Consider the following 26,020-nt stretch of genomic DNA (forward strand, 5'->3'; position numbering starts at 1 on the left):
ACGCTCCCTTGATTTTCAGAACCCTATTTTGACTGGCATACATACATTGACACTTATTATCACCCGAAGCAATGGTAGAATTGTGCTTATGCAGCAGTTACATAGATGGACTCTTTTGAACAAATATACGGATGGTAATCACATATCAGGTAATGCTTCTAGGGTTAGATACACCTAAATAATCGCTTTTGCTGATACGAGCTATAGAAGTTTTCGTCCCTCTTCAGACATGTCATGCACGCAGATGAACTTGGTTTTTGTGGGATTCTCCAGTGCATTGACATAGACCAGTGGTCATCTGTGTACCTCCAGGCAAAATGTAACAGATGAGAAATTACGCATTTGCGTAACATGCAGATCACAGTATGCTATTTATGGCTTCTTACTGGGCTTGAGCAGAAATTTACCAATGCCACGACTTCCAATCTATTAGAGGTTGCCCAGTTGTTTGGAACAATATGCCAGACTTCCACGATGGATGCATGGCATGTCCAGGTTAGCTGGCCTACTCTATATGGAAAGGTCGCATTCAGCACCACATTCATGGGTATAATTTAACTATTGTTCGGGCTAGCCAAACCTGCCAGCTTCAGAGCTGGTATAAATGAGTTACCTGGACAGACCCAGGATGGAAGTTGCTCAGAACCTAACCTCTAGGAGGCAAGACCAGGGCTTCCAAACTGTGGTGTCCGAAGTCATGACCATAGTGGTCTGAGAGCTTCCAATTTAGGTGGTCTGTGGATAGCGCTTCCCTCTAAGTGCATGCCTGGCCACTGCACACAAGAAAAATAAGTTGCCACCCACCTAATTAGTGGAGCACATGCAGGTGTCAAGGAAGCCACCAATTAGGTGCCTGACCTGGATAAAAGTGTACCGTAAGTTTGCAAAACAGGGTGGCCATGTGGAAATAGGGGGTAGGTGGGAATGGGCAGTTGGGTGAGAAGAGGAGGTGAGGGGGGGGAATTTGGAATGTGCAGGCTGCAGTGGCAGAGAAAGAGGGCAATTTTCCCCAGCTTCAAGACTGCGGCTGACAGGGAGAGATGACCCATCCTTCCCCCTAGCTCAGGGGCTGTCACAGTGTGGGAGAGGGGCACATCCATCGCATTAGAAAGGTATAAACTACTGATATTAAATATGAGTTTAGTGTGTTTTTATTTTGCAGAACAAAAAAGATTCTATTATATTATTATTATTTAAGGGTTTTTTCACTTTTTAATATCAGCGCTTTTACAATAGTTAGCTAACGGTACAAACAACATTTGGGAAGATCATTAAGTGGTCCACCAAGATCCTCAGCAGTTTCAAGGTGGTCCGCAAAAAAACCAAACCAAAACCAAACAAAAGAAAAGAAAAAAAAATCCACAACAACGTGAGAACCACTGGGCTAGACAATGCCCTGATTGGACAGTCCATGATGCTGAAAACTAAAATGAAATGAAAAAAAAACTATCCAAGTTGACATTTACAGGACTCATGCCACTGACTTCAATGGAAGCTGGATCAGAAGCATAACAATGAGGTATAAATGGTGTTAAAACTTTGAGCAGGTCTCCATCTTTCCTGTACTGTTCTTTTAAAGCTTGCTTCTGTGAAACCTCATAAAGGAGTGTAAATAAGCATGAATAATCTGAATTACCAGGGCTGGACTATTACCCAGTCTCCAAAGGCACCCAACTCTATTCCCTACCACAATTGCTCTCCCCCCTCAATATCTATGGGCAGACTATTTTTCATTAAGACTGTTTTGTCTGTGTGTTTGTTATTTCCAGGAGCAGTAACTGTGAAGACAATCTCACAGAAGGATCAAAAGATAATCACTCATTCTTGAGCAGTTAAGGACAACTTGGGATTTATGTGCCTTTCTGTGATGCTTTATTTTTAATCAATTGTTGTGTTGTTTTTTCATTTACATTAGGATTTTAGTGGCTTGTACATTTTCATGAAATGTACTGGGCAAACAGGTCGCCTGCAAAGCTGCTGGAATAAAAAATACTTAGTAAAGTAAGTACTATACTTTTGCAGAGTAAAGCATCCAGCTTGCTCGGTAAGCTGGGATCCCTGTAAATTAGAATCCATTCACGTATGAAAAAAGTATGTGAAGTTTCAATGTTTTGTGATCTTGTTTAAACAACGGGGACATAACTGGCTGTGTTAGAAGGAATAATAAACATGCCAGGCGACCACCTTGGCTCAACATGAAATCCTTGGTGATCTTACACACCAATATGAAGCTTACAAGAAGTGGAAGCTTGGACAAATGACCAGGAGGGAGTATAAAAATATTGCTCAGGCAGGCGCTCTTCACAGGAGTGAAATCAGGAAGTGGCCAAATCACACTCGGAGTTGCAGCTAGCAAGGGATGTTAAGAGACAAGAATGGTTTTTATAGGTATGTTGGGCAACGAGAAGGAGGTCAGAGAAATGCATGGGCCTTACCGAATGGGGGTGGCAACCTAGATGACAGAGGATGGTGTTAAAAGCTAATGTACTCATGCTTTTTTTTGCCTCTGTCCTTCATGAACAAGGTCAGCTCCAGACTACTGCACTGGGCAGCACAGTATGGGGAGGGTGACCAGTCTTTCTCTGGTGGAGAAAAAGGTATGGTTCAGGACTTCTGAGCAGCCAAGTCCAGGGGGACAGATGCACTGCATCCCAAGGGTGCTAACGGAGTTGGTGGATGTGATTGCAGAGCCATTGGCCATTATCTTTGAAAACTCATGGTGAATCGGGGAGGTCTGAGAATGATTGGAAAAAGGTCAATGTAGGACTGCCCATCTTTTTAAAAAAGGAAGGAAGAGGATACGGGGAACTACAGGCGAGTCAGCCTCATCTCAGTCCTGGAAAAATCATGGAGCAGGTCCTCAAGGAATCAATTTTGAAGCACTTTGAGGGGAGGGAAAGTGATCAGAACAGTCAGCATGGCAAGCCATGCTGGCTAACCTAATTGCCTTTCTGATGAGGAGATAACTGGGTCTGTGGATGAGGGGACAAAGGCCAGTGAATGTGTTATTCCTTCACTTCAAAAGCTTTTGATAAGGTCTCTCACAGTATTCTTGCCAGCAAGTTAAAGTAGTATGGATTAGATGAATGGACTATAAGCTGGATAGAAAGCTGGCTAGATCATTCAGGCTCAATGGGTAGTGATCAATGCTCCATGTTTATAGTGTGGCAGCCGGTTTCAAAATCGGAGTGTCTCAATGATTGGTCCTGGGGCCGGTTTTGTTCAATATTTTCATTAATGATCTGGAGGATGGTGTGGATTTCAACCTCAGCAAGTTTTCAGATGACACTAAACTGGAAGGAGTGGTAGATATGCTGTTGAGGATAGAGATAGGATACAGAAGAACCTATACAAATTAGGGTGGATTGGGCCAAAAGAAATCTGATGAGGGTTCAACAAGGACACTGCAGAATCCCATGTACTGCCTACAGACTAGGGACTGAGCTGGCTAGGGCAGCAGTTCTGCAAGAAAAGGACCTAGGCCAGTTACAAGTGGATGAGAAGCTGGATATGAGTCAGGTTTTCCTGCCCTTGTTGCCAAGAAGGCTAAACAGCATTTTCGGCTGTTATAAGCAGGAGCATTGCCAGCAGATCATTGCCCAGAGAACATGGATCATTCATCTCATGTAGACATGATATCTAGTCTGACCTCCTGCACAAAGCAGGCCACAGAACCCTACCCATTCACTTCTATAACAAACCCTAACCTATGTCCGAGTTATTGAAGTCTTCAAATTGTGGTTTGAAGACCTCAAGCTGCAGAGAATCCACCAGCAAGTGACCCATGCCCCACGCTGCAGAGGAAGGCGAAAAACTCCAGGGCCTCTGCCAATCTGCCCTGGAGGAAAATTCCTTCCCGACCCCAAATATGGCGATCAGCTAAACCCTGAGCATGTGGGCAAGACTCACCAGCCAGCACTCAGGAAAGAATTCTCTGCAGTAACTCAGATCCCATCCCATCCAACATCCCATCACAGACCATTGGGCAGACTTATCTGCTGATAATCAAAGATCAATTGCCAAAATTTAAACTATCCTATCATACCATCCCCTCCATAAACTTATCAAGCTTAGTCTTAAAGCCAGATATGTCTTTTGCCCCCACTACTCCCCTTGGAAGGCTGTTCAGAACTTCACTCCTCTAATGGTTAGAAACCTTGGTCTAATTTCAAGTCTAAACTTCCTAATGTCCAGTTTGTACCCATTTTGTTCTTGTGTCTACATTGGTACTAAGCTTAAATAATTCCTCTCCCTCCCTAATGTAATCCCCTGATATATTATTATAAAGAGCAAGCATATCCCCCTGCAGCCTTCTTTTGGCCAGGCTAAACAAGCCAAGCTCTTTGAGTCTCCTTTCATACTAAGGCAGGTTTTCCATTCCTCGGATCATCCTAGTAGCCCGTCTCTGAATCTGTTCCAGTTTGAATTCATCCTTCTTAAACATGGGGAGACAGAACTGCACACAGTATTCCAGATGAGGTTCTCACCAGTGCCTTATCTAACTGCGTGACTACCTCCTTATCTTGCTGGAAATACCTCGCCTGATGCATCCTAAAACTGCATTTGCTTTTTTAACGGCCATATTTGCATTGGCGGCTCATAGTCATCCTGTGATCAACCAATACTCCAAGTCCTTCCTGTTGTTTCCAACTGATGTGTCCCCAATGTATATCTAAGATCTTATTCATTAATCCGCTAAGTGGCATGACCTTGCACTTTTCACTATTAAATTTCATCCTAATTACTATTACTCCAGTTTACAAGGTCATCCAGATCTGTCCTGTGATGATATCCCGGCCCTTCCTCTATGTAAGCAATACCCCCAGCTTTGTGTCATCCACGCTTTTCATGAGATACTGTGACCAACGTTTTCCTGCTCTTATGTTGTGCCTAAGCGGTCAGAGGGATGAAAAAGGTGTATCAGAACGAAGATTGGTCGCCAAAATGGAGGCCTGATCCTTGAGGAATGTCGGTCGTCATGTATCCTCTATCCGAGGGAGCACTGAGCCGTGGGGTCGTGGAGACACAGGTGTGAAACCTCTCCAACCGACCGTGGACGCCTGCAGCGGGTGATCAAATCAAGGAGCTATGATGTCGCTAGCTTCCCCCAATTGTGCTCAGCCACTCCAGGACGGAATGGCTGAACAGGAACGTGTACACTCCATTGATCACACGGTCACATTGGCTCCTCCAATTAGGAACACCACCCTACCGGTGTCTCCTCAGCCCAAGCTGCTATTTGAACGGAGAGATCCAGAAATCGCCTTCCAAGATGTGTATCAGTCGTCTCATTCCTTACCATTTGCAATGGGCATCTTCCCGTGTATCTAGCCTTCCAAATCCCAGTACTCGCGAGGAAATATGCTTTTGTGGCTTGTGTACTCCCGTAAGTAATATGCGGTAAACTCGTCCGACATACTACCAATGCACGTTCGACCCGATGAGCTATTGTACTTGGCCGTGCCCAGTTCATCATCTTTCATATAGATTTTAAACCAAGGCTTGTTCTGGCAAGTTCACCGTTACGATGAACCTGCCAAATGAAAGGTCTCAGCATTCGTCACCCATGCAGGTAGGTGTCTGAATTTAATGAATTTTCGGGCTGCGAAAGGCACCCGCCCCTTTCCAGAGGCTTAGGTAGATGCTTCTACTTGAGAGACTGGGTGAAATATCAGTTTGCCTTACCTCGGATTGATTGTGGCATTTCTTCAGACTCCTTGGCATATGCGAATACTAGGTACACTTGCGAAAAGGTCTTTGAGCCATCATAGGGGGCCAGACTGTTTCAATAAGGCCCAAAAAAGGTGTCAAAATGGGCCCAAAACAGAGTGACCTTATACACTGGAGGACCCTGGTGAATCGCGGTTCGAGAGAACCATAAACCCCCTACAGGCCAAGGTGAGGCTATCACAAAAGTTGGCCTGTCCAAGTCAAAGAAACAGGTCCCAATCCGTCCTTTTAGCTTGGCAGGTACTACAGCAATTTGTACCACACTACAGCCAAATCGCTGCCCACTGAACCGAGCCTGACCAAAAAGACCCACCAATGCAGTTAAGTGGACTTTGATGAGTGTCAGGCGGCCTGCTACCCAACTACGGCTACCATGTCTCACGTCTGACCCTGTGCTAAGTTAGGGCCGGACTTGACAACTATTCCTAGTAACCACCGATGCATCTGAGCGTAGTATAGGAGCAGTTCTCATGCAGGAAGGACCGGATCACAACTTCCATCCTGTCGTGTTTCTCAGCAAGAAACTATCTGAGAGGCAAAGCCACTGGTCAGCACAGTGATCACATATGACTTTTTCCACAGGACTCTTGACTCATTCAGTGCACAGAGTGAACAGTGCTCAGTTCGTTAGCAGCTATTCAATATTTTGCTTTCTCTGCATTGTTCAATGTGTGGCTCCAGGCCTTATTTACTTCACTCTATTCAAGCCCAACTCTGAAGACAGAATTATTAATTTCCTCATAGCCTTTTCTGTGGCACTCATCACTAGAGGATACAAAGGCTTCACAAACATGACTTCCCTACAAGGTAAGGGGTGATCCTATCCTTCATTTACAGAGGGAGAATTGAGGCACAAAGAACAAAAGCACCCATGAATTTTGGGCACCCGATTTGAAAAGCCTAGGACCTGACTTGCCAGAGCACATACATTATAGAGCACTTTAGATGTTAGAAGCACAGCTCCCATTGGCTTCAGTTGCAGTTGGGAGCACTCAGCACTTCTGCAGATCACACCCCATAGTACCAAGTTGGACATCCAGAAAATGAGATACGCACAATTAATGACCACCTGTGAAAAATGTGGTTTTAGTGACTCATCCAGGAACTCTATGGCAGGATAGAATCCAGTTCTCCAGGGCAGCATTCAACTGCCTTACCCAGGAGACCATTCCTCCTCTTACTGCCTCACTTACTACTTACCTTCCAAGTTCTGCAACAAATGGTGCAGGGGTCCTACAGACCACACAACCCTGATTCATACCCAGAACAGGTCTATCCTGTGCACTGAATGAGGCTGGAGTCCTGTGGGAAAATACTATGTGATTATGCAATTAAAGACTGCATTATAATGCACACACGAGGGCTGCCCAGACAAGGTTAATTCTAGAATTTCCTAACTTTGAACGCTCAGCTCTGCAATCATAACATTCTTTTAACATCGGGTTTTGGGTGTAATTTCCTAGGTTTTAAAAAAACAATCTGAACCCCCACCCAGGAATCCCACCAGGTAGCATCATACTGACACCTACCAAGGTCACCAGCAGTGAGGATCTTTTACCCGACATGGAAAATTTCAGTCCAAATGATCGAAGCTTGGCAAAGTTATAAGCAACTGACCACAGGGACTTATAATGGGAAGTGTCAAGCAACTTTAACAATAGGTGATACAAGCAGCCCCACCTATAATAAGGGCGATCTAGCTCCTGCACTTCCCTTGTGGGGAGGGATAGCTCAGTGGTTTGAGCATAGGCCTGCTAAATCCACAGTTGCGATTTCAATCCTTAAAAGGGCCATTCAGGAATCTGGGGCAAAAATCTGTTTGGGGATTGGTCCTGCTTTGAGCAGGGGGCTGGACTAGATGACCTCCTGAGGTCCCTTCCAACCCTGATAGTCTATGATTCTAACACAACTGGGGCACAATTTGAGAGTTACTGTGGAGCCGAAAGGGGAAGAGCACAATAAGGAATGGAAGCCACATACCCTTCCCTTTATCAATAGGTCTCTCATGAAGCCATTAGAACTTTCTAAACTGTATTCTTCTGGTCTGTGTGCACTTAGCACACCCTTAGATAGCAGCCTATGGCTGCAGGGTGAGCTGTACCTTAGGTTTAGTCCCTCTGAAATATTCCAAGTCCTTCACGCTAAGCTGGTATGTTGTCTGCTCAAACAGCTCTAAGAGACCAATGATTTCTAATTCTGAGGTCTCTGTTGCTTAATTAGTGATTTCCAAGACACATATATCCTCACCCCATTATGTGTCTACCATTTCCAGCAATGCTTTTAATTCATTAGTGCACATATGAGGACATTACAACCTTTCCTCCCCCATTGGGTCATCTAAACACACAGTTACATATTTCAAAAGCGAAGCTTAGCCTCTAGGAAAATAACCACTTCTCTCTCAGATGACACGGGCCCCTGGCTGTTTTTAAGATGTAGAAGGGGATGCTGGTTTGGAAATTGGGGAAGTATTCCAGGATCAGGGAACAAGGGAAAATCAGGACTTACTGCCTGAAACTAATCCCAGTGAGAAATGATCCCTGAGCTCTGGGATGTACTTCTCTTGGGAGCTGAGCTAAAGGCTCAGACGTGGGGAGGCGGAAGGCTAGCTGGCCAGATGCAGATATCTATAGGGAGGGCCCGGGAGGCAGAGGCGAGCAGCAGGCATGGAGCAAAGTGAGGGTGGAGTTGGGTTGGGACACCCTGTGCTGGCAAAGGACACGGAAGAGCTGGAGGGAGCTGGTCTCCTGCAGGGAGGGTGGGGACCATGACCCTTTTAAAGAGAAGTATGAGAAGTGGGAGGGGGCTGGAGTCCTCACTGAAGGGTGAGGAGAAGACGACAATTATCCTCATCCTGTAATTCACCACCGATGTGCACTAAGGAATGCAACAGCGATGAGGGAGAAAGAGTCGAGTCGGTGGGTCTGAGATTACTTTCTAGCCTCCAGGTGCTCACAACACAAAATGCCCCACCATAACTGACACACTTGTTGGCAGACTCAGCAGCAACATCAAGGACTGACATCCCATCTTAACCTTAGCAGTGGCCCCTCCTGTACTGGATAGAGCCTCATTGATGGACGGGGCATGAGTCAGTATAAGGGAAATGTCGGCCTGCCTCATCTGCACCGTTTTTGTACCAGGATAACTATTTCACTTAAGGCAGTGATTTTTAACCAGAGCAGTTGTATCTCCTCCTGTGGATGCACTTATATCAGTATAGAGACGCCTCATGGGGAAAGCTGTTCTCTTTCATCCCGGGATAACGGCATCTGTGCTAGGAGGCAGAGGGATTGTACCACTTTATCTACAGGTAGAGTTAAAGTGGTACAACTTTTGTGTGTAAGTAGCTGGCTGGTGAGCATGTTAAGGTCCCTCTGTGGGCCAGTTCGCAGACAGCTGAATTGTTAGCGTTCCCCACTTCAGCTCAAGCTGTAACTCTGGAAGCCTCTGGTTCAATTCCTGGTGTGTTGGCCAAAACAGTGGCCATCACATGTAAACAAGGCCTTCCACTTCCACTGGTCTAGGTCAGTGGCCCTCAAACTAGGGTCGCCACTTGTTCAGGGAAAACCCCTGGCTGGCTGGACCAGTTTGTTTACCTCCTGAGTCTGCAGGTCCGGCCGATCACGGCTCCCACTGGCCATGGTTCACTGCTCCAAGCCAATGGGGACTGCAGGAAAGGCAGTCAGCCCATCCTTCAGCCTGCACCACTTTCCGCAGCCCCCATTGACCTGGAGTGGCGAACCACAGCCAGTGGGACCTGCGATCGGCCGAACCTGCAGACGTGGCAGGTGCACAAACTGTCCCGGCCCGAGAGGGGCTTTCCCTGAACAAGCGACCGCCCTAGTTTGAGAACCACTGCTGTAGTAGATCAGTCAGTAAACAGATGATTTTAAGCGGCAGGCAGCCTGGTCCAGGGCATTAGATTAGGTGTCAGGGAACCTCAAATCTATTACTAGAGTGTCTTTGACTACAAATGTAGCCAGGGGCAAACCATTTCCCTGTTCTATGCCTAAAATTCTCCATCTGTCAGATGGGGACAGTGACACTTGACTCTTGGTGCTTTGAGATCCTCTGATCCAATGCGCTACACAAGTGTCACAGATTATTATTATTTTAAGGCCTGTCAATCCAGCACCATTCGGCAACACTAATTCCCTCAAACAACAATTGTTTCATGTATAGTTGCTGGCACAAAGGATCCAATTAGTTTCCTTTCACATATTTATTAACTTTTTGCCACCTTCCTTTCATGAATATGGAGAACTGGTAATGTTATAATGTATTTTCATAAACTGTAGTCGAAACATGTCCTGGTTCAAGTGAATATCTGTGCCATATAATTAGCCCTGATTACATAGATATTTGGTACCATTTTATATATTCAGATCCATTTCTTTTGTCATTTCTGAGCCAAGGCATAATTAAAGCCTCAAAACTCTCTTCCCAGTAGTTAGCTCTAGGACTTTCTCCTTGAACAAATTTCCAGTTAACATGACAGCTTCAAAGAAATACTTCATTTCATTCACCTCTGTGTGTGCGCGTGTGTGTATACACACACACAGTGCTGTCCTTAGGATTTATAGGGCCCTACACAGCATTGTTAAACTGGTGCCCCTATGCCTGACTTGCTCTTAGCAACACAAACATAAGCTTACAGTATTGGAAAACTTGCCACATGTACTTTATTAAAACCAGTTTAAACAAATGAAGCACACTATAATGCTGATGGACTGTACTTGCACTAAAAAGTAGCGCTGTAGAAAAAATTCAGATTTATTCACAGAATGATGCGGAGAGTCACGGTTCCGCGCAGAGACCTGACTCTCAGACCCTCTCCTTTCTGCCTAGTAAGGAGACTGCAGTGCACCCTGGGTGTGCGGGAGCCATCCTGCTCTTACTTGCTATCCCACTCATAGGCGCAGACTCTGTGGATGGGAGCTTCAGGGCTGGAGTACACACGGGGAAAATTCAGTGAATGCAGAGCACTCACTAGTGCCAAGCTCCCCTCTCTGTCCCTCCCCCTCTCGTGCTCTAGCAGCCCCATGCTTTCCAACTCCTCTCTCACTCTCCCAGCGCTTCTGGAGTGCTGGGAACAACTGATCCGTGGCGTTCAAGCTCTGTGAGGGAGAGGGAGGAGTGGGGATGGGGCATGCTCAAAGGAGGAGGAGGGGAAGAGGTGGGGTAGAGATGGAGCAGAGGTGGGAAGAGGTGGAGTGGTGGTGGGGCCCGGAGCAGAGGTGGGGGTTGAGCACCCCTCAGCAAGATGAGAAATTGGCGCCTATGGTCCCGATAGTGCCCCAAATTTTTGGGTGCCCTACAGAGGTGCGTATGCTGCATATGCCTAAAGACGGCCCTGTATACACACACACGCACAAAAGAGCTATGATCATATGTTATGTAAATAAGCCCATGACAGATAGAAAAGGCATTTGTCTACTTACTGGGAGAATCTGATATATTTACTGAGATATCAGGACATTAACAACATGGATCACTTAAAATCTATTCCCTAAACATACTTCGTCTTTGGGGTAAGTATTAACCAATATGTAGAAATTTACTGTAGTATGTGATAGTAGTCTAGACAAAAGAATCCTCCCCCCGCCCCCTAGTAGAGAGTCGGGGGGGGTAACAAAAGACATTGACATTGTGCAAAATTATTACATACATGTATATACTTCCCTTCTGGTTTATCTGTCTCTATGGAGATGGGCATGGATGCCTGATGAGATTACAATGCTTCTGTTAGCACTGACAGCGGCTCTTTAATTTAAAAAACTAATCCTTATGCTGAGGTAACTGAGTAGTGCTACTGAAGGGTATTACAATGCCTGATGGTAATTAGGTTCTGTAACAGGCTTGGCTTCCCAGACCCAGAGGCAGTGGATACTAGGAGTCTGGCAGAAATGATGCATTCAGTTTCAGGAGAAGAGAGGAGGAAGATGCTAGATGCTTTGCATCTCCAGCCCTGCTGGTCTCTGCAGAAGGACAGCAACAAGAACTGCACAGTTGGTGATCCCCCTTCCTCCCGGCCACAAACTGTTATGTCAAAGTCATCAGCAGAGAAAGGGAGATGGAGAATGTTTCAACAGTTACTGCAGCAGAGCAGGCGCAATCCAACCATGTCAATAAGCATCTGCCAAAATGGCTGCAAATGGAACATACTTAAGACGCAGCATTCTCAGAAGAATCTCTGACAGCTGACCTGTGGCCTAGACTGAAATGTGCTATAAAAATATTGTCACTAGAGCTGGTCAAACATTTTCCATCTGGACATTTTTCCCTCTGAAAATGACGACTTTTCTCAACTGACACACGTTCCTGCAGAAACCTCATTACAAAACAAATCAAAACCAAGTCTTGGCCTTGTGGGAACAGAAGATTTCAGTTTGATATTTCATATTATATATATAAAATAAATTTAAAAACAAAATTGTCAGCACTGAAATATTTGGATTGACTCAAAGATAATTTTCTTCTGAAAATTTAATTTGGCCAAAAATTTCCAAATTCTTTAGTTTTTCTCCAAATAAAAATGAAAGCAAATGTCAAAATTCCAGACATTCCTAGGAAATGGAAATGCCAGTCCTGCTTGGTCTGCTTCTAACTTTCCACAGTGCTTTGTGTGTTCAAAGCATTGTATTTATTATAATCCTCCCCGGAGAGCTCAGGGCTATTATCCTTGCTTCACAGACAGAGAAACTGTGTGTATTTCTACACTTCAGGCTGTGGGTGTAATTCCCAGCTCAAAGAGACATAACTGTGCTGGCTCTGTTTGAGCTAGTGCTCTAAAAACAGAAGTGTAATCACAGCAGTGTGAGCCATGGGAAGGGCTAGCTGCTCCTGGTACATGCCTAATTCTTGAATGGGATTGTATTCGGGGAAGCTAGCCCTTCTTGCATATCATACCACCATGGCTACACACTATTTTTAGCGAGCTAGCTCAGTAGAAGCTCGCGCTGTTATGGCTCCTTGAGATAGAGCTGAAGGTGTAAGTCCTAAGTGCATATGTACCCCAAGGCACAGAAAGGTGAGATGAATTGTCCCAGGCTATGTAGCAGGCCAGTGCCAGAGCGGAGATAAGAAACTGGGAACTTGAAATGCTCTGCTCATGTCCTCTTTAGTTCACGCTGCCTTGTAAGGTGGTTTCACCCGATTTCCCATCTGCATCACAACAGCCATTAAAACTGGTCCTGATGGCTGAGGCACCATAAATATACACGTGCTTAATTTTGCATATGTGACTAACCCCAGGGACTGTTCATGGTTGTCAGATTAGTCGCCTGCTTCAGCAGAGAAGCTGAGCATAAAGTGGACCTGAAGCGTTAGCTGCTCTCTCCCTGTTCGAAGTGATCCCTTCGTTCAGGGCGGAGGCTCATTGACAGGGTGGTGTGTGGAATCTATCACACTACTGCTGGTGCCAGACTTGGTCTGAAGAGAAACTGAGCCGTTTCCTCCGAGCACGCAAAACTTCACTTCCAGAATGAAAGGTATTTAAAATACAGCAGGTCTGACTCTCCCCTCTCTTACACTGGTGTAAATTAGAAATACGTCCACTGAAGACACTGTAGTTTGGTGTACAGCTAGCAGGAGAGAAGAATGCAAGCGTGATATCTCCAAAATCCCTGGAATAATATTTTAGGCATAACCCAGGTATTTTTCAGATCGTAACTGCTTGGTTTAGAAAGAAATATCAATAACATAAAAAAAGAATTAGAACACCAAACTTATTAGAAAGCCACAATCCTGTAGCTATTAGCAAAGTGTAGTCAGGAAGGGTATTAAAAACGTAGTCCTGAGAAACAAACGTGAAAAGAACTGAGATTACTTTCTGACCTACCGTGTGTTGGGGATAGGTGCCAGTGGTCTCTCTGATATCGTGTTTAGCCGGTAGTAATCCAAGAATGTTCTGGCCACATTTCTCCCTAACTTCATATCTGTGAGTTTTTAGTTAAGGAACTTCTTTGAAAAGGATTTGGGGGTGAAGGGAAACAAGCAGAGTTTAAAGGTAAATTACCGTTGTTTGATGCATGAACAAGTTTTACATTAACCATTCCACAATGCCAAAAGCTTCAGGGCAGGGTCAACAAAATAACTTATGTCAGCAGCTAAAAGTGAGTGTCTTCTGGTTTGCTTCTCATTTTCATGGGCAGAATATAGGTTGCATGAAATCATAAAGGGAAAGAAACAGTCCCCTCTGATGTACTTTGTGAATGTCACTGGGATCTCAGCATACTTTCATCTCTCATGAGGGAAAGTAAATACCCAAGAAGTTTAATCAGGCACAGTACACATTAACTTGCTTCTTCTTGTCCAGGGTATCCTCCTGCCAGAAAACGGCCAGCATCTCAGCAGTACTGCACTTACCTCCAGGAGCTGAGATCTAGAATTTCATGGTATGAACTCTAAATGGTTCAGTATGCAACCTCAAAGTTCAGAGCTGAAACACTGGCTTGGGCTCATCTTGAGCTGCATAGACCTGCTGACCTAAGAAGGAGCTACTGTACTTTGGCTCTGTGGTGTAATTCCTGACCTAGAGACTTGGATTTAAAAACAGAACTGGGAGGTACACAGTAGAGACTAATCCTTGGAACTGGGAAGGGGGAGGGCATTGCACAAAATTACTTATCAGGCCTACTCTGTCTCTAATCGCCATGAATTTCACTGAATGCCAACCTTAACATTCAGTACTAATTAAACACTGCGCTATCAGAGGTCCTGTTCATCCTGCTGAGATGTTACAGCAAGGCAACTGCTCTGAGGCTTCACTAATGTGATTGATTTGGTAGAAATTAAACAATCCAGGGTCATTTTCAAAAAACCCCACAAACAAACGGGAACACTGTTGTCCTGGACAATGTTTGCATTGGGCAAAATGCACCCTTGTGCTGAGGGTCCGCACAAGGCCTATGCAATTCTCTGGGCTTGCCTTCAACACTGGGTAAATTTCGCCCATTATGAATTAAACAGGTTTCATCATCTATGGCTCTGTCATGTGAGATTTGACTGAGGACATAAAGACTGCTACGTTTGCCTACACAGTCATGAACTGCTGGTATCCAATGAGCACTTGGGGATAATCAAAGCCAAAACACTACATAAAAAATCTAAATTCTACTCTGCAGTATTTTTCAAGGTGTCTATTGGCCAGTGACAATAACCACTGCTTCAGTGGCAGTTACACAGTATATGTGTTGGGAACCTCACTGTACAGAATCTGGTGAATCTAAATTGACCACAATACTCCTTCCATTTTAGCTGCTTTGTGCCATTTTCCTTTGCCAGTTTAGGAAAATCAATCTATTTCTGTTTTATTTTGTAAAATTATATCAATTAGCTGCTGGTGCTTCCATTAGAAAGAAATTCTGGAATTGCAACATGTCAGAGGGTTAAGCCACTTGCATAAAGATACCAGTTTCTAAATGAAGCTTTTCTTATCCACCCACTCTCATTAGAATATCAGAACAAATGAGATTTAGAAATCAGGTTCATGCAGCCTGATCAGAACCCTGTTCATTTTTTTTTTTCCAGAAAGGGAGAAAGACCAACTCGGAATAGTCGAAAGTTTTGACTCTGTGACTGGAAGCGGGAAAATGTTATAAACAGATGTGACCCTAAGAGGCTTGGTAAATTAGCTAAGGTCTCGCTGTGGTAGATGACCCTTGATGACTGTTCAGAATTGCAGTCTGGCCAATCCTGGATAGGGTCCCTCCTATATAGTTTCCAGTGCTTTGCCTAGTAGTGTTTTAAGTGGCTCCCCTACTTCTATTGAAAGTCTATTTCAAAAGGCTTCCCCAATAGGACTTTAATGCTGATGTTCATCCTACCACTTCACATGCTGTTGACATCTATACTGTCTATCCTATGGGCTCTGTTATACCACTCAGGACAATAAGAACTATTGATATGCACAGTATAAATCTGGGAGTATGCATGGGATGTGGGGGCGTTACCTATGCGTGTAATAGTCAGCCTACGAGAAAATTCGCATAGCTGCAGTATAAGGTTAGTTTCCTTGCATTCCGGCTACATATTACAGGGCTCCTGCCTGTATGTGCATGGAAGTGTGACATTAGAGAGCCAGAAGATCCCATCACTCCATAGAGGCAGCATCTCTTGGAAAGAATTTTGTCATTGTTGCTGGAATTTGGGGATGGTTTTTTTTTTTTTTTTAAGATTCTGCAGATGCTGAACTCAAAGCAGCAGCAAAGTTTATGAGTTCCAATTAGCTGGAGAAAGAAGAGGAGAGGGCTGTTAAACATTCATGGCTTGATTTTATGCTCTCTTTCATTTTGCCCAGCACATTAAAAACACTGAGCAATAACTGGGCCCAGTAAAGTCTCCTGGACATTTTGTCAGGGCTAATGTCTTTAGATTCCTCTGCTAGAATCAGCACCCACTGTCCTCCTCTTTGTCTTAGGTGCTGTGGTGCTGGGAAGTGCCTGACTGACAGCCCTGGGGAGGGAAGCCCTCTGTTTACAGCTACAGAACAGGTGCAGCCTAGGCAACCGTCATGCTAGCTTCTCCATGATACCCCTCCATTGTGTTTCAATGGAGTGGTCCATTTTCACAGCTGCCTCTTGTCAGTCTCCATGCCCCATACAGGCCTCTATGTCTTTGCTAAGGCTGCCAACTTAGTGGCATGGATACTGGACTGAGACTTGCAAACACATTCCCTATAGAAACTGTCACAGTTCAGGGCAACTGCACCTGTATTCCCTTGTACGGTACAGCAAGAATGCCCACTCCAGGTTCCCTGGCCGTTACCTCTCTGAGGTAGACACATATGTCTGTCTCCCTCCTGACCAGGGTATTTGTAGGCTGCACAGTTCCATGACTAAACTGATTTTCCCTTCAAAAGACAGTCTGCCTAAACAGGCCTGCTTGCTTCTCCCCCCAGACAGAGTACACAGTGTAATTGGTATCGGTTATAAGTAACCATACAGCACTTCCTCTGCAAGTCTGTTTTATTCTTAAGGTAAAAAGTTACAAACAATCCTACAATAACACCTAAACAACTGCATTCCTGATACAACAGACCCCAAAGATATTAAACCTAATTTAGTAAAGTTTAACTTAATAAAGTTTTTCTTAATTCCATAAGGTTTGTCCAGGATATTGCCAATAGACCACTGAATAGCTATCAAATGGGGACAACCTCAAATCACTAATGACCTATCTGGATTCAAACCAGCAAGCTAGAGGTGAAAAGCTGTAGATTCTATACCAGTGTCGAGTCACCCAGTCCCTGCCTTGTTTGATTGTCGCATCGTTGACAGACTCGATCTTTCTGCTTCAGTACATATATGACCCCCATCAACATATTATCTGAGCAAATATGTAAAAACAAAAATAGCAGTGACAATGTCTCACTCTGTCCCCCTGCCCAGCCTGTAGGAAAATAGCCCAATTAGTTCATAGTGTGTATGTGTGTGTGATAAGACCTTTTTGAGGCAAGCTAAAGCAAAGTGTTGACATTTGTTTAGACCAGAAAGCAATGAGGGGCTGGCGTCTGTTCTCACCCCACTGCACAGCAGGAGTACACTAGAGTGAAACCACTGCAAGGGTGAGGAGAATTAACCCCTCTGTTTTTGGCAGAGGTGGGTCATGCAGTTTGCCTATAGCAAGAAATGAACTGAAGGCACCTGCACTCAAACGAAACCAAACCCAGATCTTTTCTGATGTTCAAAAACATCTGGATGAACCTCCACCCTCTACCACACAGAATCACAGACAAATCAGGCTAGAAGGGACGTGGAGAAGTCATCAAGTCCAGCCCCCTGTGCTGTGGCAGGACCAAGTAAACCTAGACCATCCCTGGCAGGTATTTCAAACCTGTTTTTACAAACCTTCAATGATGGGGCTTCCACAGTCTCCTTTAGAAGTCCATTCTAGAGCTTAGCTACCCTTATGCTCCTATGATACCCTTCAATTTTGTTCACCTCTGCACTCCCTAGTTTTGACTGGGACTAGACACCGAGTGCAAATAAACTCCTACCATAAGAAAGGTTGCTGTCAGAATATGCCCAGCCTGAAGGGAAGCAGCATGTTTGGGAAAGTACAGGAAAGGGTCTGTTCTTGCACATTAACTGCCAAATTTTGCACACACAAGAGGGTCAGATAAGGACATAAACTTTTGGATCCTCATCTGAACCAAGTAAAATGCCCCAGACTTCTTACTATTTATTATTATTCACATTTCTAAGGCACCTACCATTGGAAGAGTGAGGCAACTGAGGCAGTCATCCATTTCTAGTTTTCAATCAAGATTTGCTCCTCCGATTGTGCGTCTGCCTGTTTAGAACGATTCACTGCAATCACAGCCTCCAGTATTCTGTCTGCATCAGGACACTATAAAAATCTCCATTTGGAGCCCAGTTAGCAGTACAAATCATTAGTGGAGAAACTAAGTGTTGCAGCTTTAATAGCTCACTAATCATTTAATAATGTCACTACTGCAGAGTGCGGTGGCACCATCCATCAGCTTTTGTTTTGCTTTTAGAAATTCAGGGTCATTCTACTTCCCAGGGTGTGGATTCTCTTTCTTCCTCCTCTCACGAAGCACAGCAAACTGCTTTAAATAATTAAAACCAGCAAGGCTCCTTCAAGTTTGCATCTCATTTTCATAAGGTCCGATGTCATTTCTTTGGACCAGGAAGTGAAGCTTTGGTGACAAGGAGGATTTGACAAGGGCAAACCAGTTAGCAGCCCCTGTTCGTCTTTGATAAGACCTGTGGGGTCTCTGCCAAGCAGATAACAGTTCTGTTTTTATGTCTCATCTAGAGGACAGCACCTCCATCAATTTGAAACATTGTGCTGGATTATTAGTTTATGGAATTCATCCAAGTTTAGTCCTCAGCAGGATTTGAAACACTGACCTTCCAGTCCAGAGGCACCACGTACCAGACCTGCGTACGCCTTTGGTTTAGGCAAACACATCTAAGTTACCTTAAAGAAAGGGAAGGGGCACAAAGGGAAAGAAAAATGAAATGCACAAAGAAAGATTAAATCTTTGTAATAGCTCAAATTAGAAATCAGAGGTTTCTCTCTATCAGACAACACTGAATTCTCCAGCAAGTCTCAAGCCACCACAACAAAAATAATATTGTTTATGAAAAGAAGACATTTTTTACTTCCAGATGATGGTGGGCAGCGAGTGTATTGTCAGCTCCCTATTATCCCAGGAGATATGGATGTTTTCCTGTACATTTAGCAGCACTCCCATCAATGGATAGAAGCCACTTCTAACTGCCGTTCTGAATGAGGATGCTTATTGGAAATGGCACTAACTGGCTTTAAACCACAGCATTATATCATGCTAGGGTGGATCAGCCCTGGGGTTATAATTATTTACCGCTATTTTCTGCTCCTTTCAGTTGTTTGATCCTGTTGTTTCTATGGAGAATCAGCGTTGCCGTGGTCTGATCTGATTGCGAGCATAACAGTCAGGGTAGATACAATGATAACAGTGACAAAGTGTGGGAGGTTTTGGAGAGATGGTGTCCTGGGAGCTTTTCTTTTCGAGCCATCACCATGTAACACACATACCTGTGCAAAGCTGAACAGCGAGTGCTGATTTTCTGGGCAAAACAATACATCCTTCCTCGCAAAAAGCTACTTCTGGGATGCATAAAAACTGTGGCTGATCATAGGCTAATGTATGTTCTTGTGTATCCGGAAATATATTTAAATCTAATACACAGAAATCATTAGCAATGGGGTAACTTGCTAAAAGGTCAGAGGTTTTGAGGCCTAGCTTCTTCCCATTGATGCTTATGGCAAAACTCCCATTGATCAGTGGGAACAGGCCTGGATCCTTAGGTTGGGGAAAGCACCCTGAAAGCCTCAGATGACTGAATATCTGAACCTCCTGGGTCTGCATATCTCAAACAGGCTTTTTGGTCAGAGTTATGGTACTTTAAACCAAGGCTGGATGTCTCTCTAAGAGATACGGTCTACCTCAGCCACGAGATGTGGGAATTACTGGGTAAGATTCTCTGGCCTGTGTTATTATGCAGGAGGTCAGACTAGATGATCATAATGGTCCCGTCTAGCTTTAAATTCTATGAATCTATGAACTTCCTGCATCTGGTCTATCTGGACATATCAGAAGAGCTGGTTGTCTCCCAGTATTCCAACACATGATATCACAGTAGGTATATTTCCATGTCCTCTGTCTCTGGTTCCAGTCAGGGCCTGAAAGCACAGAGGCTCATGAAAACACAACAGAATGGCAAATTTGGTTCTTCTTTGTTATTCCTCAGATGTGTTTCCTCAGCGATTCCTGGCTGACCTTTGCCTTCTCAGCGTATAGGCAGGAATTATGCACAATCCAACAACATGCATTTTTCTCCTAAGGAAAATCTCTAGTGATTATGAATTATAGAATCATTACCATGTACATAAAGCAAGTGAGTAATGCTTAAATCAGTACGTAAATAAATAAATGCAAATACAGTCACAATAATACTGGATGCACAACACGGTGACTAAATAGTTTGATATCTGACTCCACATGTGATTGACTGAAAGGAGAATGATTTTGCAGAAATACTCTATTTCTCCACAGGACCCGATTTCTTATAAACACTAATGCCCCTTTAAACTGATCTGACTATGCAAGTTATATTTACACCCAGAGCAGAGCAAATAATTGCTTTTTTCAGTTTGGTGGTTGAATTGAAAAATCCGAAAAAAGAATCATTTGTTTCAAACTGAAATTGGATTTTTTTTGTTTTGTTTTTCATTTTTCTCACCGAAACAAAAAACACATTTTTTTTGGTTGAGGTTTTGCATGTTGATTCATAAATAACATTTAGCTTCAAAAATATTGTTTTGAAACAAATTATCAAAAATGTTGGGTTTTGAAAAAGGGCAAACAAAACGTTTCAACATTTCCAAAATTTTTCAGCTGAAATTATTCACTGAATTTGTGACCAATTTCAGTACCTCAGAAATTGCACTTTTAAGTTAATTGACTATTGGTCAATGAAAAATATCATCCAGTTTTATTTCTGATCAGTTTAAGACTCCTATACACTGTCCAGATAGCATAAAGGGGCCTTATTATCAATGCTAATAAGGCCTACAGTATCAGAACAAATGAGAAAATGTTTCCTCCATCTTGCATGCAGATTCCTCAGGGAGGTTTATCTCAGGGACCCAGGTAGGAACCACACCTTCAACTGCATATTAACCACCATAAAAAGAGGGTGAGTATTAGCACCATTGAATTTTAATTTGTTATAATGCATGTTGCTCCAACTTCCCTCTAGAAACTGATACACATTATAGTTTTAAGCAAGCTGGCTAAAACCAGAACACTGCAACTTCATTAGTTAACCAAGAATGAATTTGGCCCACTGTACACAGGCTGAGGAGATAAACTCGCATTAAACTCTGGGAATGTGTTCTTATACAGTACCAGGAGATACTAGGGTAAGTCCATTCCTGTTATTTGAAATGTTTCTGATCTTTGTATTGTTTAATTCATATCACTTTCCAAATCTGGAAAGAAACCCTTGTGGGATAGCTGACTTCGGCCCTTCACACAGTTAATGAAAGTTACAGAGCTGATTTTGTTTGATACACAGAAAGAAGGGTCGGGGGAGTAATCAGTTTATGTGAAAATTCAACTTCGGCAATTTTCTTCTCTTCATGACCAGTGTTCTTAAATACACTGGGGAAGGAGTGGCAGGAACACTGGGGAAGGATTGGCAAGAAAACTGGAGGCTTTAACAGTTGTTTTATTTCCTACTTCCAGTTAGGTTGGCAACGCAAGAAGAATGGAACAACAATTTCCAGCTCCAAGTGGAGTCCCAAAATACAGAGCAGCAAATGAACACCAATGGAAAACCACATTTTGAACTTTTTCAAGATGCATTTGGTCCACCCCTGATTACACCTTACACACTTTGCAGTACGCTATTGCATTTCTAGCTATTCTTGTTAGACATTCCTCACTTGTGTTTAACAAATAATGCTCATTGTAGTCCAAGTGAAATCAGCTGCATGCTTGACAGCAGAACCACTGCTACTGGCCAACACACCAAGAAGATATTTGAAACAATTTCACAGCTCAGAATCGCTGGGAGACCAAAGAGTCAAAAGTCATAATTGAGCACTATGGAACATAGGAAAAAATTGACTCTTTCTTTCCCTCCCTGCAGCTTGTGTTTCGGGACATGAAATAATTACTAGCACTAAGAGTGAGCCCAAGAAGAATAAGAAATGTGTGTGTGTGTGGTTGTAGGGGGGGAAGGTATTTTTAAAAGGCCTCTTGGATACATTTAGTTTTCAAACTAAAAATAGGAGAGAGATTGAGATGCACAATGATCCAAGCAATTGTGGCTATTGGAAACAAATGAATTGGTTTGGGGAGGAAGATGATAAATCCTGAATTGTTGACTGCATTCTGGGTAGCCTCTGAGCCAGTAACAGGGTAGGACCCACAGGAGAGAGAATGCTAGGCATATGGCTCGCCTCACTGTCCCCTTATGATAAGGAATCTGTTGGAGGGTCAGTGATTGGGAATTTGGAGTTTAGGAATGGGGCAAGAAAGAGGATTAAAGGCTTGATCTAAAGACTGCTGATATCAATGAGAGCCTTCAGACCCTTAATAGGGTTGGAAGTGTGTCTACGAGAACCACCACTGAACCATCTGAAACTCACCCATCATTTTCCAGGCTAAGTTCTTTCTTTGAGTGCCAGCTGTGGTGATGGTAGCTAAGGGATGCTTGGGGCAGGGGAGAGCAGGTGTGAAGGTGCGGGGCGTTAGTGACAGTGCCCAGATGTACCCTCTCGGCACTGCAGAGGCAATTAGAATGCCTCCTGGGCCCTGGACGAAGCACACTCTGCAAGGACAGGGATTTAGTCTCTTAAATCAAAATGAACCTCAGACCATTTTGAGGTCACACTTCCCATACAGTGCCTGCCTCAGAACTCTATCCAGGGTGGGGCCCAGCTAAGCTCCCTGATATTTCTCTGCATCTTGTGCTCAAGTGCAAACATTGGGACCATGGATATCCTGGCCTAAGTGCATATGACAATGCAGAGGGCTCCCAGTGCCCTCTCTCCTGCCCTTGTGTGTGACTCTGAGCAGCCTAGCTTTAAACCTTTCACTTGAAAGAGTGGAAGACAACTACTGAATCCAGTTCTGGTACTCACTATTCAAAAAGAATGCTGATAAACTGGAGGGATTCAGAGACGACCTGTGAGGAAAGATTGAAAAAATTGAATTTCTTTAATCTGGAAAAGAGAAGACTGAGAGGGGACAAGATAACAGTTTTCAAGTACATAAGAGATCATTACAAGGAGGGAGAAGAATTGTTCTTCTTAACCTCTGAGGGCAGGACAAGAGGCAATGGGTTTAAGTTGCAGCAAGGGAGGTTTAGATTGGACATTAGGAAATACTTCCTGTCAGGGAGGTTAAGCACTGGAATAAATTGCCTAGGGAGGTTGTGGAATCTCCATCACTGGAGATTTTTAAGAGTAGGTTAGACAAGGACCTGTCAGGAATGGTCTAGATAATACTTAGTCCTGACGTGAGTGAAGGGGACTGGACTAGATGACCTCTCAAAGTCCCTTCCAGGCCTACGATTCTATGATTCTAAGAGCCATGAGAAGATTAAAGGGTTGGGAAAACCTGCCTTAAAATGATTGACTTAACGAGCTAAATTTCTCCATCTGTAAAATGGGAATAATGATACTGACCTCCTTTGTAAAGTGCTTTGAGATCCACTGATAAAAAAAAACTATGTAAGATCTAGTAATTAGTTTTATTATTTAGCATAACAGACAGGTGGTTAAGGGATGGACTTGGTCACCGTCTAAGCCCCTGCATAGGAAACATGAATTTAATAATGAAGGTTTTCACTCCATTGAAGATTAGGGTTGCCAACTTTGGTTGGACATATTCCTAAAGGTTTCATCACACAACATAATCTTTAATTAAATCTTAATCTTTAATTCCTGGAGACTTGGAGACTCCAGGGCAATCTTGGAGGGTTGACAACCCTAATACAACAACATCCAATGGCTGGAAGTTGATGCTAGACAAATTCAGACAGAAATAAGGCCTAAAGTTTTCACAGTGAGGCTAATTAACCATTGGAACAATTTACCTAGGATTCTGGCTGATTCTCCATCATGGGAAATTTTAAAATCAAGATCAAATATTTTTCTAAAAAATTGTGCTCTAGTTCAACCAGAGCTATCGGACTTGAAGCAGGAATTAATATAGCAAAGTCCTATGGCCTGTGTTATGCAGGAGGAGAAATGATATGATCATAATGGTCCCATTTGGCTTTAAAATCCATTAATCTATGAAATTGCCTCAATAAAATCAACCTGGTGCCACAGACCTGAAAAGGATACAGAGAAACGGTCATTTGCTGGGTTAAGCCATGAGAAGTTTACTATTTAAGGCTCTGATCCAAAATCCATTAAAGTCAATGGAAAGGTTCCTATGGACTTAAAGGGGTTTTGGAACTGGCCTTCAGCACCAAAGTCACATCAGCACTTGCAGTGGACAAAAAGCACAGGAAGCGAGTTTGTCCTCCGGAACCAGCCGCTGCCAGCAGCGTTCACCTTTAACAGCGTTTCTTCAGAGGAAAAGGATGCTGTATCTTTAACACGACTTACAGTCTCTAAGTAATAATCATGCTTCAGTGTGTTCACCATTTTGGTGGAGCACAGTACAAAACGCCATGATTTAAAGCCCAGAAATTAGGCATGATACAGCAAATTCAGATTTATTTATTTCTTTGGTGCAGAAACCCTGGCTACAGGTTATTTACCACAAATGAGTCTGTTTGGAGGGGAGGGGAAATACATTGATTGCAAATTTTCAATTAAAACAAAGCAGGATATATATACCTGCCCCTGGAAATTTCCACTACCTGCGTCTGACGAAGTGGGTATTCACCCACGAAAGCTCACGCTCTAAAATGTCTGTTAGTCTATAAGGTGCCACAGGATTCTCTGCTGCTTTTACAGATCCAGACTAACACGGCTACCCCTCTGATAATTAAAACAAAGCCGCCTTTTGAAAAGATTGAAGGTTATGAAGAGGCTGGAGAAGTCGGCCATAAAGATGAGAAAAAAGGGGAAAGAAAACTTTATTTTGTGGGAGAAGGAATTAAAAAAAATGAGAAAAACAATCTCATTACCATTGTCTCCTCAGTTTAGGGTGACCATATGTCCTGCTTTGGCCAGAACAGTCCCTTTTTAAAGCCCTGTCCCGGCCATCCTGACGTTTTTTTTTTGGCAAAACTGGGCATTTGTCCCATTTACTAACTGAGTATCAGTGGAAAGGTTCCATTAACCATCAGTTGGCAAGAGCAAAAGGGACAAATGCCCAGTTTTGCCAAAAAAGTGGGGTGCGACCCCCAGCAGGGTGCAGAGAAACATGCAAGGGGGCAGGGAAGGCCAAGCAGCAACATTAGCCCTGCACAGGAGGGAGGGCTCAGGAGAGCAGCTGGGGCTGGGCCAGGGCCAACCCTGCATGGGCATGTGGCAGGGAATCTTGGGCTGGCCTCAAGCTCAGGAATTAGAGTGGGACCTCAGGCCGGTCTCGGGCAGCAGGGTCCTTGGACCGGCCCTAGGTGGGCATCAAGAGGGCTCGGGCTGACCCTGGGTGAACAGGCCACAAGGGGGGGGGGGTCCTCCAGTTGGCCCCATGCAGGTGAGTGGGGCATCTCCACATGGACAGGTGGCATGGGGGGCTCAGGCTGTCCCCATGTGAGCAGGTTGTGGGGGAGTCCTCAGGCTGGCTCATCGTCGGCAGTGGCAAGGCAGGGGATATATATCTGACTTGGTCCCCACCATCAAACTGCTCACTGTACTGCACGAAAGAATGAAAGCAAAGCCAATGTAATAAAATGCATATTAAAAGATAAACACATAAAAAAACAATGACTAATTCCTTTTTCTTTAAAAAACATTAAATAATTATTATGTGGAACCCATCACAGTGATTCTATCAAAACGAAGCTTCCAGGGGCTGTTAAAGAGGAAAGGATAAAATTAGATGGATGTCAGGGAGGAATGACATGTAAACCTTCAAACCAATCACTGTTGCCACATTCCAGCCAAGAGGTGGCTGCATTTCAGTGATGGATAAAAGGGATCTTTGTGTATAGTTCCGGAAGTGCTCCGAGATCCTGTGGGATGACAGGCAGCACAGACAATGGGCTGGATTCTCCGCTGAGCTGCGTCTTGTACAGCCCTTCCACCGTTGCCAGTGATTATGATTCAGCAGCACTTTACATCCTCTCTGCATGGGTAT

The 26,020-nt window shown here is 43.9% G+C and overlaps 1 protein-coding gene across 1 annotated transcript in view; it reads right to left on the reverse strand.

Moving 5' to 3' along the window:
• AGBL4 (AGBL carboxypeptidase 4) overlaps nt 1–26,020 on the reverse strand; it is a 1,477,624-nt gene that overhangs the window by 20,196 nt on the left and 1,431,408 nt on the right. Inside the window, exon 12 of the mRNA XM_075067593.1 lies at nt 13,574–13,670. Within this exon, the coding sequence (XP_074923694.1) occupies nt 13,574–13,670 (97 nt within the window). The remainder of the gene's footprint in view (nt 1–13,573; nt 13,671–26,020) is intronic.

This window comes from Chelonoidis abingdonii, chromosome 7 (genome assembly GCF_003597395.2).
Source record: "Chelonoidis abingdonii isolate Lonesome George chromosome 7, CheloAbing_2.0, whole genome shotgun sequence".
Classification (NCBI taxonomy): Eukaryota; Metazoa; Chordata; order Testudines; family Testudinidae; genus Chelonoidis; species Chelonoidis abingdonii.